This window comes from Gadus morhua, chromosome 23, assembly GCF_902167405.1.
Source record: "Gadus morhua chromosome 23, gadMor3.0, whole genome shotgun sequence".
In the NCBI taxonomy this organism is placed as follows: Eukaryota; Metazoa; Chordata; class Actinopteri; order Gadiformes; family Gadidae; genus Gadus; species Gadus morhua.
In genome coordinates, this window is record NC_044070.1 from 1,528,498 (window position 1) to 1,547,725 (window position 19,228).

Here is a 19,228-nt window from a genome sequence, read left to right on the forward strand (position 1 = left end):
ACATAATTTCTGCTGCTTGATCTCTGGGAGGAAGGATTATGAAATTACTAAACCAATACTGGCCCACAGACTCTCTCTCTCGGTCGTCCTCAGACGAGCTTCCATCGGAGTCTCCAATCCTCTCGGTTCTCCATACACCCGGCCAGCTCCGAAGAACTTTCAGCTCCCGCATCTTTCTTAAGCACGTCCACGTACGTTAGCGCGGGACGTCCTCGCGATCGATGCCCGCGCGTTGGTTCCCACAGGACCAGCCTGCTGGCCGGGAGCTCCCGATGTCTGTGGCAGTGGCCGGCCAGCTTCATCCTCCTGGATGCTACCTTCTGGCTGAGCCTCGGCAGCCGCCCGTACAGATCCTTGTTGGTAATGTGGGCATTCTGGTCTACATTCAGCACTGCTCGTAGCATCCTGGTGTAGCACCCATCCAAGGACTTCTGCAGGGTGGGCGTCAGGGTCCAGCTTTCGCAGCCATACAGGAGGACGGACTCCACAGTGGCATGAAATAGGCTCAGCTTTATGCGACGGGGGAGATTTGAGCGCCACACGCTTGACATAACGTTCAGGGCTCTCCACGCCATTGCCTTCCTGACCTTAAGGTCTTGTTCTGTGGAGTTTACCCAGGAACCCAGGTATTTGAAGTCATTGACCTCTTGCAAAGAGCTGCCTTCTGATGTTGTAATCGGCAGATGGTCTGTGCAGATGTTATAGGTGATTACCTTAGTCTTCTTTATGTTCAGTCTGAGGCCAACCTTAGCACATTCCACCTCTACTCTGTTCAGGAGTTCCTGTGCCTGCTCCACGCGGTCAGACACCAGGCAGATGTCATCTGCGTAGTCTAGGTCTGCCAGGGCTACAGCAGGGCTTCTTCTAGACTTCCTTGGTGTGATTGTGAAGCCCAGCTCCTGCTCCCGCCCGTTGATGGCTTTCCTGAGCGTGTAGTCAAGGGCTATGATAAAGAGGAAGGGGGCAAGAGTGTCCCCCTGCTGCACCCCTGCCAGAATGTCGAACTCCTCGCTGATGCCATCTGGGGTTACCACCTTGGCTCTTGTGCCCTTGTACATGGCCTCTGTGGCCCGGAGTAGATTCGGGGGGACCCCGTAAGCTTTAAGGATTTTCAGCATCATGCTTCTGTTTATTGAGTCAAATGCTTTTTTGAAGTCAATGAAACATAGCACCGCTGTCAAGTTGTTCCTCTTCACTTCCTCAATGATTCTCCTTAAGGCCAGGATCTGGCCTACGGTGTCTCTTCCCTTTCTGAAGCCATTTTGGTTGTCCCTCAGGTGTGGGTCAATGGCGTCCCTAATCCGGTTTAGTATCATGCGGTTGTACATCTTCGCTATGACACAGGTCAGGCTAATGCCACGATAATTGTCCGGCTTAGCCAGATCTCCAGACTTGGGCACCGGGATGATATTAGAGAGGGACCATATATCGGGTTTGATGTTTTCTATCAGAGCCTGGTTGCAGATCTCCAGTATGATGTTATCTAGATCGCAGTGTTTAGGGACCTCTGGGGGGATACCGTCCGGCCCAGCACTTTTTCCTTGCTTCAGGGTGGACTTCACTGTGGCAAACTCCGTAGCTGTAAAGGGGCCATCGTCAATGTTGAGGTTTGTGAGGACTGCAGGTATCTCTTCCTCAGCTCCGTCCACTGTTGGGTGGGTGCCTAGGAGATCCCGGAAGTGGGTGAACCAGGAGGTCACTCTCTCCTCTGGGCTGCAGCCTGCTAGCTGTCCCTCTCTCGTCTTCTTGCGCCCACTCATCTCGTTTATGACCTTCCATGACTCCTTGTATCTCTGTTTGCCATGTTCTGCCTCCACCTTCTTCACCTTCTCCATCAATTCTTCCCCTTTGATCCTGTCGTAGGTGCTGAACAGCTGCTGTTTGGCGCTGTTCAGCTCCACCCTACTCTCTGCGGTCCCCTCTCTCTCAAAGCTTCTGAATGCAGAGACGTCGGAGGACCCAACGCAGTATATTCATAATATTCTAATGACCACGGAAGAGGCAGTGAATGAAGTATTGAATAGACAGAGATTTATTAGATAGGCCTACCTAATAAACCGTTGGAACAAACAAGACCAGAAACATAGCAACGCCGATAAACAAACCCCGAGAAGCCCAATCCCTATGAGAGCTCCCCGCGCTACGTCCATCCGGAGGCGCACAGAGCTTTTGGCCATGATATTATGCATACAAATATTATATTATATGCTATTATATTGTACATAGAGTTCCGGGAGTCGCAAACGGCAACATTTACTTTCTCCTCCATGCTGCAGTTCACCCCGGACTGCACTGCACTGACTTTGACGGTTGAACGCTGATTGGCTGTTACTTTACACATTGAGTCATTGACTCAGTGGCCACGCTGTTGAACGCTGATTGGCTGTCATCACGCGAAATTCGCGTCAAAGTTCAAATATTTCAACTCAAGCGAATTTGTCGCGCCACTAATCCTCGTTAACGCGCTCGCCTGTGCACGGGGAAGGTGTGGCGCGACAAATCAAAACTTGTCGCCGGTTTTCTCTCGGGAAAAAATTCGCCCGATACGCGTCTATACGTTCACTTTGTATGGGATCCTGTCGCCCCGTTGCGTTTGGTGTGAACACACAGTAAGAGGCAGAGTAGCGTGGATCATGGCGCACAGAGCTTTTGGCCGTGATATTATCTATACAATTATGTTATATTATATACTATTATATAGAGCTCCGGGAGTCGCAAACGGCCACAATCACTTTCTCCTCCATGCTGCAGTTCACCCCGGACTGCACTGCACTGAGTTTGACGGTTGAACGGTGATTGGCTGTTAGGTTACACATGTCACTCAATGGCCACGCTGTTGAACGCTGATTGGCTGTCATCACGCGCTCGCCTGTGCCCGGCGAAAGTGTGGCGCAACAAATCAAAACTTGTCGCCGGTTTTCTCTCGCGAAAAATTCGCCCGATACGCGTCTCTACGTTCACTTGTATGGGATCTTGTCGACCCGTCGCGTTTGGTGTGAACGCAAAAAATTGGGCAATTTGGCTTGCAGATACTATTGAATGGTGCTCATCTGGGGGGATTTAGAAGTGGGTATACGCAATGATGACTGAAAAATAAGTGGGTATATGCCGTATACCTGCGTATACCCTGGACTACACCAGTGGCCTTACTTGAAACTGACATCCCTGAGTCATATGCATTTAAGAAAAGAAGCCTATTACAATTTTACAATGACATGTAATGCATATAGAAGTTTAACGTGGGGAACCTGCTTAAGTTTAGCCTACTTAATCCCTTTATACCTTTAACAAAAAGACTGCAGATTAATATATTATTGTTATTGATCGCATGTTTTCAAGGTCCTGCACGAGATAGAAAACAATGAATTAAAATAAATATTACTGATAGAAACAAGACAAGAACAATGTCACTAACAGGAGGATAGTTATGAGAAAGTCTTCATATTATAGCGTTCACATTACAAGCCCTCATTTTATATATATTTGCCGGTCTTCAATACATGGATTTCTCAGGTACGTCATCACTGTTGCACTGTGCAAACTAGGGGCAGAAAGAAGCAAGCAACATCTACCAGCCTGTACAGTATAGAGTATTTCGTGACCGTTCAGTGTGCATCTCAAACGTGTGCATCGAACTAACTTCACCGAGGTGGCGAAAGCTGGGGTTTCTTCCAACGTTAAAACAGTAGGCCTAAGCGTTGAACATTTCGTAAAGAATGTTAAACAGTATCACAACCACAAGGAGTCTGCCCTAGTTCTAGAGTTCATTAATCTTGTAAAAACAAAAAAAATCATTCTTGTTAATCCACTTCTTTTTACTTACCGACATGAATATCTGAAGATCCGACTTCAAGGAAGATCTTGTGTGAACCGTGATTTACAAGGCTTTTTTTTACCACGAAAAGAGAAGATCTCGCGTGGACCGTGATTTAGAAAAGTACAAGTTACGCCTCATAGTACAAGTTACGCCTCCTACTACAAGTTACGCCCACTACAAGTTACGCCTCGTCTTGCAGGATGCAGACAGACCCTACTCTCCCATTTGGGCTAAATTAGTTTAGCCCAAAGGCTGACCTTGGACCAGCTAGCACAGTAGCTACAGTACAGTGACCTTTGACCAATCACAGCACAGTAGCGCAAGTGCAGTATGGCGTATGTGTAGTTAAACGTTTCTATCATAATTTATTTATTTAAATAAATGAATAAACTTAAAATGTATCCATGAAATATAGTTGTTTCTGTCACACAAATTAATTAAATGCTGACTCATCTATATAACATTTTCTTATTACGCAGTGCATTACGGAACGCACTGCTTTTACTGTGCGGTCAGAATATGGCTGGTAATAGTTCGGGTCAACAACGTTTCGTATTGATACATTAAAAAAGCATATGTCTAAATAACCCAACATGCCATGACAAGTGTGTGGAGAAAGTGGCCCCTCTCTCAGCTGCATTTCAGCGACAGGCTGTAACAATAAGGTTCTCTAAGGAATCGGAAATGATCAAATTTAATGTTGCATACAACATTGCCAAAGAGGAGTTGCCATTCACCAAATTTAAATCCGAAATTATTCTCATGAAGAAAAATGGATTAAACGTCAACCCGACGTATAGCAATGAGATGGCATGTGCACAATTCATTGCGGTAATAGGCGACACCTTAAAGCAAAAGACAGCTGCGGACGTCGGAAACGCCACATACATGTCCTTCACGATTCACGGCGAGACAGACGTCTCGACCAAAGAGTGTGTGATCATCTACAGCCGCATTTTTGCCCAAAGGGATACCGGTCAACATTTTAATTGTTTAATACTTTAAGCACGTAAAAGTTTTATTTTGCTTAATGGTTTAGTTCGAAATGTTCAATATCAGCTCAGTGAAGCACTTTAAACACCTTATTTTTATTTTTATTTATAATTGTGCTTCAAATAAAGACACGCATTTCTCTACAACTTATTCTTGTTTAAAAATCATTCGCATTATATTAAAGTTATGAACAGAGATATAAAGGTGACCTCATGGCGTCTGGCCCTGTGAAGCATTGATAAATGTTAGCCCACCCACCCAAAAGCACCACCAGCCGTCACTGCACACTACTATATTCTCTTGCATAAACAACTATACTCTCTCACATACACCACTATACTCTCTTACATACACTACTATTCTCTCTCTCACACACTACTATACTCTCTTGCATAAACAACTATACTCTCTCACACACACTACTATATTCTCTTGCATAAAAACTATTCTCTCTCACATACACTACTATTCTCTCTCACATGCACTATTATACACTCTCATACATACATGTAAAGGGAGTATAATAGTGTGTGTGTATGAGTATACTGGTGTATATGCGAGATTTAATAGTGTGTTTAAGACCAAGTATGAATTCTGTCCCAGGCGGCCCCTCATATGTGTGCGTGTGCGTGAGTGAGTTATGCTGCGTTAACAGTACCATCTTCTCTTGGCAGGGTGCCAGGGGATGTGGGATGTGGTTGCCTGCTGGCCCCCCTCCCCGGTGGGAGAGGTGGTCACCATCACATGTCCACATTACTTCAGTTACTTCAGCGACCAGCATAAAGGTAAATATTTACCTTGCTCAAAACACAACCCTTGTTCTGTCCTATGTTTCATATGCAATGTTTACCGAGCTGCTTGGTTATTGGTTGAGTAACATTACAGAAGCCATACAACGCTATTCTAGCACAAACACACTACACAGGCACACAAACTTTTCGAAAATGATGTCTTTATGTTTTAATCATTGGTATTTATCGTGTTTCAATAAAATATCCCCAGTTTGGGTTTAATTGTATAATAACTTAACCAATGCACCGACAAAACTTCTCACTATATATTTGTGTAACACTTCATGGATAAATTCCCAGGCGTTTACCTCCCTTCAGGTAGACTGTATTGATTCAGTATTACACACACGCAGCACCACTGAGACACAGTGTTTAGGGAACGGTTATCCCCTCTTTGGAAGGCGGGTGAATGCCAGTGCTCTGCATGTTGCATTGTGTTGTGAGGTGAAGGAATGTCATCGGGAGGCAGAAGAAGCTGGTTGTCAGGTGAATTGTATTACTGGAGCCTTGACCAAACAGGTTTCATGCTTCCTACTAATAACTCTTGTTGTGTCTCAGCATTTCCCTACTTAGCGTTAAAATGTCTTCTGAACTCAACACTCGCCTAATTTCTAGTAAAACTGGCCTTATCTAATTTCAACTAAATAATGTGGAATGAGTGAATGCGCAAGTCAATACATTTTACATCAGGGTTAGTATCTGTGCGAGATGCAACTGGGTTTCGTTCTTGCTGATTACAACACAGAAAAATATATCTTCATTTGTAACAGTAGTGGAAGTTATGTTATCAAAGAAGGCTTTTATTTGACTGCACTAAAGGGGAGTAAAAAGAGAGCGAACTCACAGTGATATAAAGGGTTTCCTAAGCAACTCTTGTATGAAGGTGAATGAGCAAAATATTTCCAATTGTCTGCTTGCATCACCACTTTGCCATGTCCTGAACTCACCCCTACCTCGCATGTGAATCTCCTATTCCGCAATTTAACACCGCCAGATAGTGAACTGTCTGGGCCATGTTGTCGTGGTTATTAGGAGTCATTTCCTAATTGGGCACTACAGTCAAAGGCCCCATAGAGAGGCTCCGGGCTGGGAGACGACTTGGCCATACTTGTGGCCATTCTACAAAATATCCAGTGATCTCAGTTGTTTACACAAATACTATTAAGTATGTATTGTTAATCCAATTACTTGAGATACAGGAGATCTGCAGAGGAGGAGGTGCAGACATTCCGTGAATCAGAAACCATAACCAGTACACCAACCTGTACTCAATCCCCATAAGAAATCCCCTTTGGTGTGTATGTTTTACCGCTAGTCTATTTGTAGACATTTAAGATGGTATTCAGGACTATACATATTCCCCCTGTCTGGCTGGCTGGGGGTTGACAGAGCTTGTTAACAGAGGAGAGAATCTTCTGGACAGTGCATTCCAACGACTTTACATTCCCCGAGGTTCACCTTTAAGGCATTGGAGGCTGCAGGTGAAAACTATTTCCAAATCTCGTTGTTTGGGCAACATTATCGATAAGCCTCGGTAGAACCCTGCAACAGTCGCCTCCGTAAGTTCTCCCCTGGGCCTCATGGGGTTAGGGTGTGTAGAAACCAATAACATAATAATGCCCAATAATGTAATATCTACCAACAACGTAATAATTTAAATGTAATATATAGTGCTTTCAAGCGATTAAAATATTCAATCGCAATTAATCGCATTAATGTCATAGTTAACTCATTAATCAAACATCTTTTTCTATTTGAGATATCCCTTGATTTCGTGCTGCTAGCCTTTTAGTGAGATCAGAAAGTGTTGAGAAGGACAGTAAGAAGAGAGACCCGCAGTGAATTCAACACGGCCCCGTGACGTCGGGTAGGTGCATGACAGTGGTAGGCCTACCGTAAAACTTCAATAGCCCAGACTTTTATTTGTTTCAATCACTGAACTTTCAAACAAAACTCTTTGCTCAGCAAAGATGGGAAATACTATAACATTTATTATTTATACAGTATGAATATTCATATCGTACGTAGGCCTATACACATTACCAGGCTATCGAATAACGCTACACACACACACACACACACGCACACACACACACACACACACACCACACACACACACACACACACACACACACACACACACACACACACACACACGCACACACACGGTGGCGGAGTGGTAAACGGAGAGTCGGTAGAATTCCCAGTGGGCCGTTAACGTTTCGGGGCTGTCGGGCTGATTACTGCGGGATAACAATATTGCGTTTATTAAGGTTCCTTGCAGTGCCGTCCGGCAGCCTGAGCTGTGCGCCCGCAAACTGTCAACAGACGCAACACTCACAAACTGTCAACATTGCAACCAAGTCGATTTTGTCTAGAGGGGAGTAACTGAGCGGCCCCTCCCAAAGTGGTACAGCCCAGATGGGCCTTGAACTGCGATTGGTCAGAAAGACGTAGCAGCTAATGACAACATTGAACTCTTGTGCAGGCTCGAACAGAGTGAAGGTACGGCCACACTACACGCGCGTTGGCGTTGAAAATCTGCATTTTTGCATAGGGAACTATTGGTGTAGGCGCGTAGACGCGTTACACTCGTTAAAGCGGCGCGTTAGTGGCGTTAGACGCGGCATACGCATGTAATGACGCACGTAAACGCACCAACGCGCCCAACGCAGCAACGCGCAAAGAATTGAACTTTTGACGCGCCTACGCGTGACGCTTAGCCGCGATAGCCAACCAGCGTGGAGCTTGACCCGACGTCACTGGCAGAGAGTAGTGACGCTTGCACAGAAGCATATGGCGGACATCTTTCTTTATTCTGGGTGGAAATAATAACATAAATACGCCATTAAAAGCGTTTATGTAAACATTTTTAGCGAGAAATGTGCATTTTACTTTCATAATGTTCGCTCGGTAAATGTGAAGGATGATGTTTGATAGTTATGAGGGAACGCTCCATTCAATTGCATGGACAGCGTCTTTGGTTGCTAAGCAACCTCAACGTCTTGGCGAACTATTTCTCTGCTGATCAACACTACGAATGCTGGAAACACACCAGATACACCATGTGAAGTTATTTAACCCGATTATTGTTATTTATATCCAGTGGTGTAGTCTACGTGATACGCAGGTATACGCCGTATGCCCACTAGGAACGCACCAGGATTTGCGTATACCCACTTAAAAATGTGCACGGATACGTATCAATCGTCTTGTGACAGATCTTTCACTTCTGTGTTTATTTTTCGCAAATACCGGTTGGGTATAACTGCAATAAAATACTTTAAGCAGGGGAAGTTATCTCCTACATTCACCATTCATAAAATCCCCCCTTCGCGCTCTGCCCTGTCTCTGTTACGAAGCGCGAAGCTGCCCCTGCATCTCTGCACGTTAGTTGGCGGGCCGAGCCCCTCCTTCTCGCGTGTGCATGCGTGCGTGCGTGCGCGTGCGTGTGTGTGTGTGTGTTTCCAGTCCTCCCATATTAATGTGTAAACCACATAATAAGTAGTCAACAGAAGACAATGTTTTAATCCCACTTTATATCTCCTTGTTACTTTTAGATGAGAACCCCTGGCCAGCCTTTCAGACTGGGTGTCAGGCTAGGGAATTTATAAACAGGCACCCTTGGTTAGAGTGGAGGGGAAAAGAGTTAGGTAAATGTCAGCCAACATACACAATTGAAATTCATAATGTTAATCACTATGCAAATGAGAGTATAGCTAATTCATGGTCATTTTTAAGGTGCAGTAATTTCACACTTTTACACTATTCAATTACTGTATGGTATGTTAGATAACAAAAGTAAGAGCTCAAATTAGAGCAATTGAAAAAGTGAAACATTAGTCTCCTGTCATCTCCTTCTCATGCACTGGTTAGCCATGGTTGTAAAGAGTTCATTAAATTATTTTGAGTAGATTTTGTCCTTGTTTAGCATGTGCTATTGCTACTATAGATATACAAAGGACAACTCGTAATTTTTGTGTTCTATTTGTTCATACTGTTATTAAAACTGATAAACCTACTCAGCTTTCCATGATTGTTGATAATCGTTATACTCTTAAATCAGTGGGTTGGAGACCCCTGCGTTGGTGAGTGTGGTGCGACACCCCATAAGTGCCACACACGTACACCTACCGGTGGGACAGGATTGTACGAGGCTGGGAGGGAATCATCACAGTATACCCACTACAATAAAATAGACTACACCACTGTTTATATCCGAGATTATTTAATCTAACCCGATCTAAACTCTATCATGCACCCAAACACGGCGGCGTTTGGGTTTTGTACCTCAGACTCGTAAATCCAGCGCAGCCACAGGCGCGTTAGGCACGTTGAACCATTTTTGTGACACACAATGATTAAGCGTCAAGTTTGGCGTGTTATGCACGTTTTTTAACGCGAGTAACGCGTGCAGTCTGACCGTAGCATGACACACAAAGACACACACACTTTTAAGGAGTTTATCACCCGCTCCGTATCCTTGCTTACCCAAACAAGTTTGTGCGGCGTGCTTGTTGTTTTGTTTCCGGTGTAGATCCGGTATGGTGTTGTAGTTTTTGTAACATGACTAGTTGCTAGACAGCAGGTGAAAAAACTACAACGTCTGCCAAGCCAAAAGTGCGTTAATCGCGCGATAAAAAAATTAACGCCGTTAAAATTGGTTTGCGTTAACGCCGTTAATAACGCGTTAAACTGACAGCACTAGTAATATAGCCAATAACATAATAACTTGCCAATAATGTAATAAAGTTGTTGAGCCAATAACGCATTCACTTTTTGCCAATAATTACGTTATTGGCCTTGTATTAAAAATGAATGTATTTGAAAAAGTATTAACTGAGCCAATAATGTAATAACTGAGGTATCACTTTATTTTATTTTCAATTTCTGAAGAGAAACTGTCATACTTAGCCTTAATAGTGCATCTTCCAAAACATGCTTGAATATCTGACCTTACAGATACCCCTCCACCCTCATACCCCCCTCCCCTGGATGCCTGAAAGGAGCCAAGAGTCGATTTATATGTAACTCTTAGGGTTCCGTAATAGTACTCTGTGTATCCAACTCCGTGAGGACACAGATGCTTCAACAGAGTTGTGAGCCTTTCGAAGTTCTGCGTTGCAGTTTTTAGTATGTTATTGCAATTCACCGCTGGAACGCTAGGGGCTGCACGAATGAGGCATTAGCTGACCAATGACAGCCATATTGGCCGTTATTACGTTATTGGCCGTTAATACATTATTGGTTGCTACAGGGTGTAAGCCTAGCTAGGCTCCCCTGGGCCTCATGGTGTTAGGTTGTAAGCCTCGTTAGGCACCCCTGGGCTTCATTGGGTTAGGGTGTAAGCCATGTAAGGCTACCCTGGGCCACATGGGGTTAGGGTGTAAGCCTCGATAGGCTCCCCTTTAAACATTTAAACCCCTCTGAAAGAGTGGGTTTTCAGACCAGCACTCTAATACTATCCTTACATAGGCCTATACATGTATGGATACATACTGCTCCCATTGTGTTTTTCACAACTCTTTTTTCGTATCCTGGCGCTGTACATTGAACTGAGGAAGGGCAATAAACTCTGTCTGCACTCCATACTGATGGTCAATGTTTTGACAGTAAATGGGCTCTCGTCCTAATAAATGCTGTCATGACTTGAATTTCCCAAGCGTTGGAGTCAATCAAGTCTCTCCCGAACACTCATTGGGCTGGACACAGGTTTGGATTTGAATTCAGAGAGCAGTCCTCGGGGGTGGATCGTTACTGCAGCCATATCTACCACACTAAAGAGAAGATTGTAAATCAGTGATAAAACCAACAGCCACATGGGGTCATTGACTGCGTCAGATACAAGACACAATGCAGAGCACGCCACTGGAATGAATATACTATACTATACTCACTGCCACTTTCTTTTCACTGCTCCTGCGTCAAGATAATGCCCTCCATTTTCTCAGACTCATCTCTCCTCCATATAGATAGATGATTCCCTTACTGAGGGTCGTTGGTGGGTTCCCATCTCTCTTCATGGTGCCACTGGGATGACTTATTTTAGATTTGTATCTGTTTGTCTTCCCTTCAATCATCACCTCTCCTCCCCTCCTCCCCTTCGCTCCTCCTCCTCTCCTCTCCTCCCCTCATCAGCTCCCTTCCTACCCTCCTCCTCCTCCTCCTCCCTCTCTTCCTCCCCTCCTCCTCTCCTCTCCTCCCTTCCACAACTCTCCCCCCTCCTCAACTACCCTCCTCTCCTCCTCCCCTCCTCCTCCTCCCCCCCCTCCTCTCCTCCTCCCCCTCCTCCCTCCTCAACTCCCCTCCTCCCCTCCTTCCCTCCTCTCTCCCTCCTCCTCCCCCTCCTCCCCTCATTCTACCCTCCTCCCCTCCTTTTCTCCTCCTTAACTCCCCTCATCTACTTCTCCCCTCCTCACTTACAATGAACAAATTGAAATGATCATTGTTATTCCGTTTCTTTGGCTCTAAATGAGACTTGTAGAACGTTACAAGCTGTTACGAGTGTCAGAAACTTTTAGCGGTACATCATCATGGGCATGTATTTATAATTCTGTGTTATCGATCCACATCCACAAAGTATTTATTATGCAGGGCGGTCTCCTCCATAGCTCCTGTCTGCTGGGAGGATTCATTACCAGGAGCGGTGGAGAGGCTCTGGCCATTAAGATGAAGGAGTTTTAAGTCTTTCCTTAGACAGCCTGTCTTGGCCCTGGGCCAGGAAGTTCTAACCCCTTTCTCTTTATAGGCAGCAGTCTGAGTGGCTGCATCAGAAGGTTAGGGAGGTGACATGGAGACTGTGGCTGCCTTGTTTTTGTGTTGCTTTGGAGCATGGCGTGTTTTGTATCATGTCTTGGTAGCCTCTCTCAGTTCCCTGATCTAACGTTAATTTCCCTTTGTACGCTCTCTGGCTGGGCTGTCAGATGGAGGAGGTACTGGAAACCCAGCAGCTGCTCCAGTCTGAGGGTCAGGGTTAAGACGGCGTGGTGCTGCTCTGCTTGCTCCAGTCTGGGGGGTCAGGGTTAAGAAGGCCTGGTGCTGCTTTGGCTGCTTCAATCTGGGGGGGTCAGGGTTAAGAGGGCCTGGTGCTGCTCTGGCTGCTCCAGTCTGGGGCTAACCGTTCTCTCACAGACCGCTGGCCTCACAGACCGCCCAGCTCCTACTACACATCATATACAACATGTACAAACTATAAAACATTTTTACACATTCTAAAGAAGTGTACTCCCGCCTTCTCCAATGAACCAAGAAAGCCGGCTCCTTGACTAAGGGGGATTTTACCCCCGCGGTTTTACACAGGCAAGACAGTGAAATTGCATGGCGTTCCAAGCTGCGACTGTTCCGGCTTGGCAGTGTAAAAATGCCACTCACATCAAATACACAACATGTACGCACAATAGACATTCTAATAATATACACAACATGTACACATCATAGACACTCACATTATATTCACACTATACCAGAGCAGGAGTGGGACTCACTTTGGGGGGAGCGGGTGGGTGTGCTTTTTATATTTACGAGCCACTGAACAATGAAACCCTTTACTGGACTCATCTGTCGTACCTCCAAACCAACAGAAACGATTGACACACAATTGGAGGCTTCCCCGTTATGGGAGGCAGTGAGTGAGAGGTTGTGAGCGCACAGCTCAGGCTGGCCGGACGGCGCAGCAAGGAATTATTTTCTAAAGGCAATATCGTAATCCCGCAGTAATCAGCCCGGCAGCCCTGAAACGTTAAAGGTCCCACGGCATGCTACTTTATGGATGCTTTAATATAGATATTAGTGGGCCCATAACACAGTATTTGAAGTTGTTCCCGAAATTCAGTTGTGGTGCAGAATTATGTAGCTTTAATGCATATGGGGAGGAGAGAGGCGGGTCAAGGAGGAGGGTGCCCTGAGCAGCTTGCAGCCATGGCACCATGCGCTCTTTTTACAGTGGATGCATCGCAATGGCGAGGCGCATACAGCTTTTGGCTGTGTTCTGTACATTTTCTAAAACACTCCGGGTGCCCCAGCGGGAGTCCTGGAGCTCTATATCTAAATAATATCATATTATACATTGTTATATATGTCATATAATAGATATTATCACGGCCATAAGCTGTGTGCGCCTCCAGACAATTGTATGAATTTCAAACGACACAGCGATGGGTTCTCCGATGTCTCTGGTATTTCCACTTCCACATCAATCTGAAGAAGACTGAACTGCGACATGGAGGAGGAAGGGATTGTTGACCGCGATTGGCTCCCGCCGGAGCCCCGCTACCCGCTACCGAGGGACCACAGCCTCGGCAGTGGGCAGCGGGCAGCACGTAGGCACCACCGCCTCGCCAGCGGGCAGCACCGAGGCACCACCGCCACGGTGGCGATGCCTCGCGGCAGCTAACAGCGGGGCTACAGTGGGAGACAATCGCAGGCAACAATCCCTTTTTCCTCTGTCGTGGTTCATGTATTTCAGGGAATCAAAGCCAAAGTTCCTTTCCCCCAATTCCTTCCAAACCATGGCTGAGATAACCCCCACTACGATTCTCGTTGTGGAAATAGGGCTGGGCGATTTTTTCGGTTTAAACGATTAATTTGGATTTTTACTTTGCTACGGTTTGTGAAATGGCTGAAACGAAAAATCGCGATTTAAAAACAGTTCTAGACTCTTCAGATTTGTTTTGCTTCAAGGGACTCCGTAGTAGCCTCCTCTCTCACTTTCCAGAACGCGCGCAAAACTCAGCCTACTACAATCACATTCACCGCGCCCCCGACAGACGTAGGGGAGAGCCGGGTTGGTTGAAACACTTTTCTGTTAAACGTCTTTTTCAAAGATGACGTTACGTATGCAAATAATTTGTGTTCAACAACTCACATGTGTGTTTTCTTAGTTACAAGTGTAATTGAATATATATGTTGGATGATCGAGCAGTTTTTTTACTTTGAACATAAGTCGACATCTGTTTCAAACGCCCCGCCTAGTCGGGACGTTTGAAACACATGCGGGACGAATGAAACAGCATATTTAAAAAATAAACTATTGACCTTACTCTTGTTTTTATGCAACCATATTCATATTATTATGGCATGAAACAAAAAACAACTATTTATTACAAAAAACTACCACAGGAAGGATTATACTTGGCGCTCTCGAAAACAGGTTCGGGGGATAACATTTGAACGGTCGGACGTCATTACACGAAATTTCGCGGGGTTGGTCAGTCTTGCGTGCTGAACGTAGTGACGAAATTTGACGTGAAAGCCTTGCGTGGTTTTCGAGGAAATCGCTGTGTTTCAATCATCCCGTGTTTCAATCGACCCGGATCTCCCCTACCATAAAAATATCCACGAACACATATGAAGAAATCATTCATAAAAAGGGTGCTACTTCAGTTGTATGGAAGTGGTTCGGGTACAAGCAGTCAGACATAGAACAAACTGTTCCGTGTAAGGTTTGTAGAAAGTCAAACGCATTTTACAAGTTTTTCAGGGATGGCCTACAAGATCTTTTTTTTTCAGTTTGATTAAAAAAAATCTTTGCACAATAATGACAGCCAAGTGGTGCTGATTTTATTTTTTATTTTTTATTGGTTCACATAGGCCTAGATTACTTGGTAATCTCCTTTATTTTTATTGTTTTAATAAAGAAAACATGTATTTAAATTTTGCCTTGGTCTTTTTAATTTGTTTAGAGGAAAACAGAAAAAAATATCGAGGTTTAAATCGTAAATTGTCCATTAGTTAGAAAAAATCTAGATTTTATTTTTAGGCCAAATCGCCCAGCCCTTTGTGGAAATACAAGAGACGTCAGAGAGTCCAACATGTTATGCGGCATAACACCAAAAGCAGAACGGTTATCCAAATAACAAAGAATTGTACAACACTTCGTTACAGTGTGCAATCTCACTCACACACACACACACACACACGCACACACACACACACACACACACACACACACACACACACACACACACACACACACACACACACACACACACACACACACAGCCATTGGGGGACCATGGGCAGGCTAGGGGAACTCATATTAATGTTAGAAAACCTCATAAAGTGAGCTTTCCATGCCATGGAACCTTTAACGGCAATTCTACAAACTTTCCAGATTACCACTCCGCCACTGCAATATCCGCACTCACATTATACGCACAACATGTACACACTATCTTCTCCAGGTCAACCTTCAGCTCCCAGTCTTGTGCTGGAGAGCAGGTAGGTTGAGGGGGTCCTGGAAGATGCTTTTGGCCTCTGACCAGCTCTGTTGAAAGTGATGGTTTTCTTCGCTTGGCGGATATGGTTGCAGTCGTTGATTCCGCTGCAGAGTGAATATGTAGCCCCCTCCCCCAGGGCTTTCGAGCAGGAGCTGAGAATATGCTCATGGGTCCCTGGATCAAGAACTTGATGCGATGGGGCTCCTTTATCCAAAGCTCGGCCCATGACACCTTTCGCTCCACCGCCTGCTCCCATCTTGTCCCGGCTCCCTGCTGCTGGATTGTAATTATCCGGCTGGCTCGCTCCTCCTAGACTGACGCTCGCACCTCCTCCTGGATCATGGGCCTCCTGTCCTTCCTCTTCGCCTTGTCGAAGCGTGGTTTTGTGCTACTACCAAGGCCAGCCCTCCCGCTTGTCACCATGCCTGTGTCTCAGCCGAAACTCTGCGACCTCGACGGCCTCTCCTGCCTTCCACTTCCGACCTGTTCTGACCTGGATGCCGGCCTTGTAGACCTTTGAGTCGCTCGACTCTCGGTATTGCAGGACCTCCCTTTTACGGGTCACCATGAATTCTTCCATCAGGCTGCTGAAGGGGAGCTTCAGCATGGTGTTCTTCCCATTCAGGGCAATGTTGCTCAAGGTTCGGGGAAGACCCAACCACTTCCGTAGGAATTTGCTGACCCTCCTCTTGAAGCCCTCAGCGGTGGAGATCTTGACTTCGTAGACCAAGAGGGGCCAGAAGATCCATGTGAGGATGCCTGACTTGTCCACAGCCGCCACCCACGCTTCCAGTGGTTGCTCGGATGGATTCTGTGTCCCTCAGACTGCAGTCGAAAACCTTCCCCAGGCTCTTCCCTGGTTTCACGCTGATTGATGGCATCTGACTGCCGCCAACAGTCAAATGGTAATTGTTGACGGGATTGCCCTTCTTTAGCACCAGGGATCTGGATTTCACTAGTTTGAAGCTCATGCGAGCCTAATTGATCTGTTCCTCCAGACTTTTCAGGATACACCTTTTCTCCGGGACAGATGTGGTTGTCACAGTCAGGTCATCCATGAAGGCCCTGATGGGAGGTTGTCGGACACAAGACTTGGGGAGGGGTCTTCTGCACTCAACCTCAGCTGAATTCACCAGCATGATCATTGCGAGCGCGAAGAGCATCACTGAAATTGTAATCACTGAGAAATTGAGATCCACTCCGATTTTGTCCCGGAGAAGACCCTCAAACTGTAGCTGTTGTAATAGTCCAGTATGAGGTCTCTGATCTTGCCTGGGACGTGGTGCCGGTTTAGAGCCACCTCCACCAGCTTGTGGGGTATGGAGCTATGGACGTTTGTGAAGTCCAACCACAGCTCCATCAGGTCCCCCTTGTTCTCCCGGACTTCCCGGATCATCTGGGTGACCAGGCCTGTGTGCGACTGATCAATGTTCTCTGATCGATATTCTCCCACACATCTCCACTGAGGAGCAATCTTGCCCCTCCTCCAAATCACCTTCAGGATACTCCAGTGCCTGTGGAGTAGCCTCGGGCAATACTTACACCTTGTAGGTTACCTCACTTGGTCCTGGGGCTGAGCTCGCTCTTGCCTTTTTGAACACCTCCTGGGTCTCTATCAAGGTGGGCTCCTTTCCCTGGAAGTCCAGGGTTGGTGCAGGTGGAGTATTCAAGAACTTGCATTGGCCCAGATCTTGCTCCCTGGTTGCGTCACTGAAGGTGTCTCTGAGGTAGCTGTCGATCTCAGATTTGGGGGAGGTGCGCTAACCGCTGCGCTTCTGCCCCAGCAGCTGTTTATTAAACCCGAACGGGTTAGGCTGGAAAGGGGGTTCGCTTCCTGACCTTCTCCTTCCTCCGCCTCCGATGCAACTCGGCTCTCGTCAAGGTAGTAAGCTTCTTGTGGACGATGCGGCACAGCTCTGAGAGAGCATCCCTCTCCTCCTCACTCGCTTCGTTGTACTGTTGCCTCAGGCTCTTCAGCTCCTTCCTGAGATGGAGGATCTTGGTCACTCTGTTGCTCATGGTATATGGGGCTTTTGCTGCTTTATTTTCTTCCAACCCGAATCTTTCTGCTGCTAGAGAGACAATGATGGTGGTCATTGATTGGAGGCGTCTGTCAGCCTCCCTCTTGGCTGTTTCTTCCATGATGGAATCAACGTCTTCGTTGGAGCAACACTTCTCCTTGCTAGCTTGGGGCCACTTAACCCGACGATGTTCTGATATTCTGCGTTGTGCTGAGGCTTGTGTCACCTGGAGGTCCCGAGCACTGAGGGTTGACTCCGGGCCTGGCTCCTCCTGCGTCTAACCAGGAGTAGCTCCTGTGCGCTGTGACACTTGCACCAATTGCACGCATTTCAATTTGGCCTGGTGGATTTTCAGGCCACGTGGGTTCTTGCAGATTTTGCCACAAAAACATCAGTCCTAGTTCTGTATTTCATTTTCATGATGGCAAGTGAAGAAAAGCCTTTCCCACACTGATATGTGGTCTCAAAATCCAAGGAAAAAGCGCACAGCGATAAGCACAGAGTGTTCACTGTGTGGCTGTGTCCAAAAGTCCAACAACGATCGCCCTCTAAATCCTTCTCATCCAGTTGTCTTTCAAAACCACAGTCATTATACACACGAATTCTGCACAAATACACTCATATACTCAAATATCAAATCTACTCACATAACATCAACACATCTATGCACATGACCTCTACACACGTACACATCCTAATAATAATAATGATCCATTTTATTTATGGGCGCCTTTCTTGAGACTCAAGGTCACCTTACAAAATCAAACAGTTATAAGAGCAAGCAAAAAAAAAAAACAACAACAACAAAAACATAATAAAACATTGTACAAGAGAAATGAGTGGGGTCATTCTAGCCCAAGAATGCAACTGATTTAAAGGGAGTAGGCTTGTCTGAATTAGGGATGGGCATAATTAATCGATGCTCGATAATCGATCGTTAAAAAATGCGTCGATCAATTTATATTGTTATCGATCAAAAGGACGTTGTGTTGCATACTGTGAGTCTTAATTGAATATCACTATGTGGGAGAAATACCACCCTGCCCACTGGTGGAAAGTGAATGGAAGAAGGTTCCTGTCAAAGTTAGCGCGACAATACCTCTGCATCCCCGCAACTTCAGTCCCGTCAGAGCGGGTGTTTTCTGCTGCTGGACTGACAGTTACAAGGCTTCGTTCGCGTCTGACCCGCGAGCATGTTAACATGCTTATATTCCTAAACAAAAATATGTAGGCTGGAGTTATGCTATGGACAGCAGGGAAAGTCACCACCGTACGTGAGTCGCTCTTTTTTTTCTTAATGTGTTGTCTCTCGCTCCGCTTTTCTTTCGGCTTGGTGCCTCTTGGAGTCGTTACATTTTGCCAAAACTGTGATATTTTAGCAACAAGTTC

At 45.9% G+C, this 19,228-nt stretch overlaps 1 protein-coding gene across 1 annotated transcript in view; it reads left to right on the forward strand.

Moving 5' to 3' along the window:
* Positions 1–19,228, forward strand: part of vipr1b (vasoactive intestinal peptide receptor 1b) — a 76,961-nt gene that overhangs the window by 12,547 nt on the left and 45,186 nt on the right. The window contains exon 3 of the mRNA XM_030348617.1: positions 5,485–5,595. Within this exon, the coding sequence (XP_030204477.1) occupies positions 5,485–5,595 (111 nt within the window). The remainder of the gene's footprint in view (positions 1–5,484; positions 5,596–19,228) is intronic.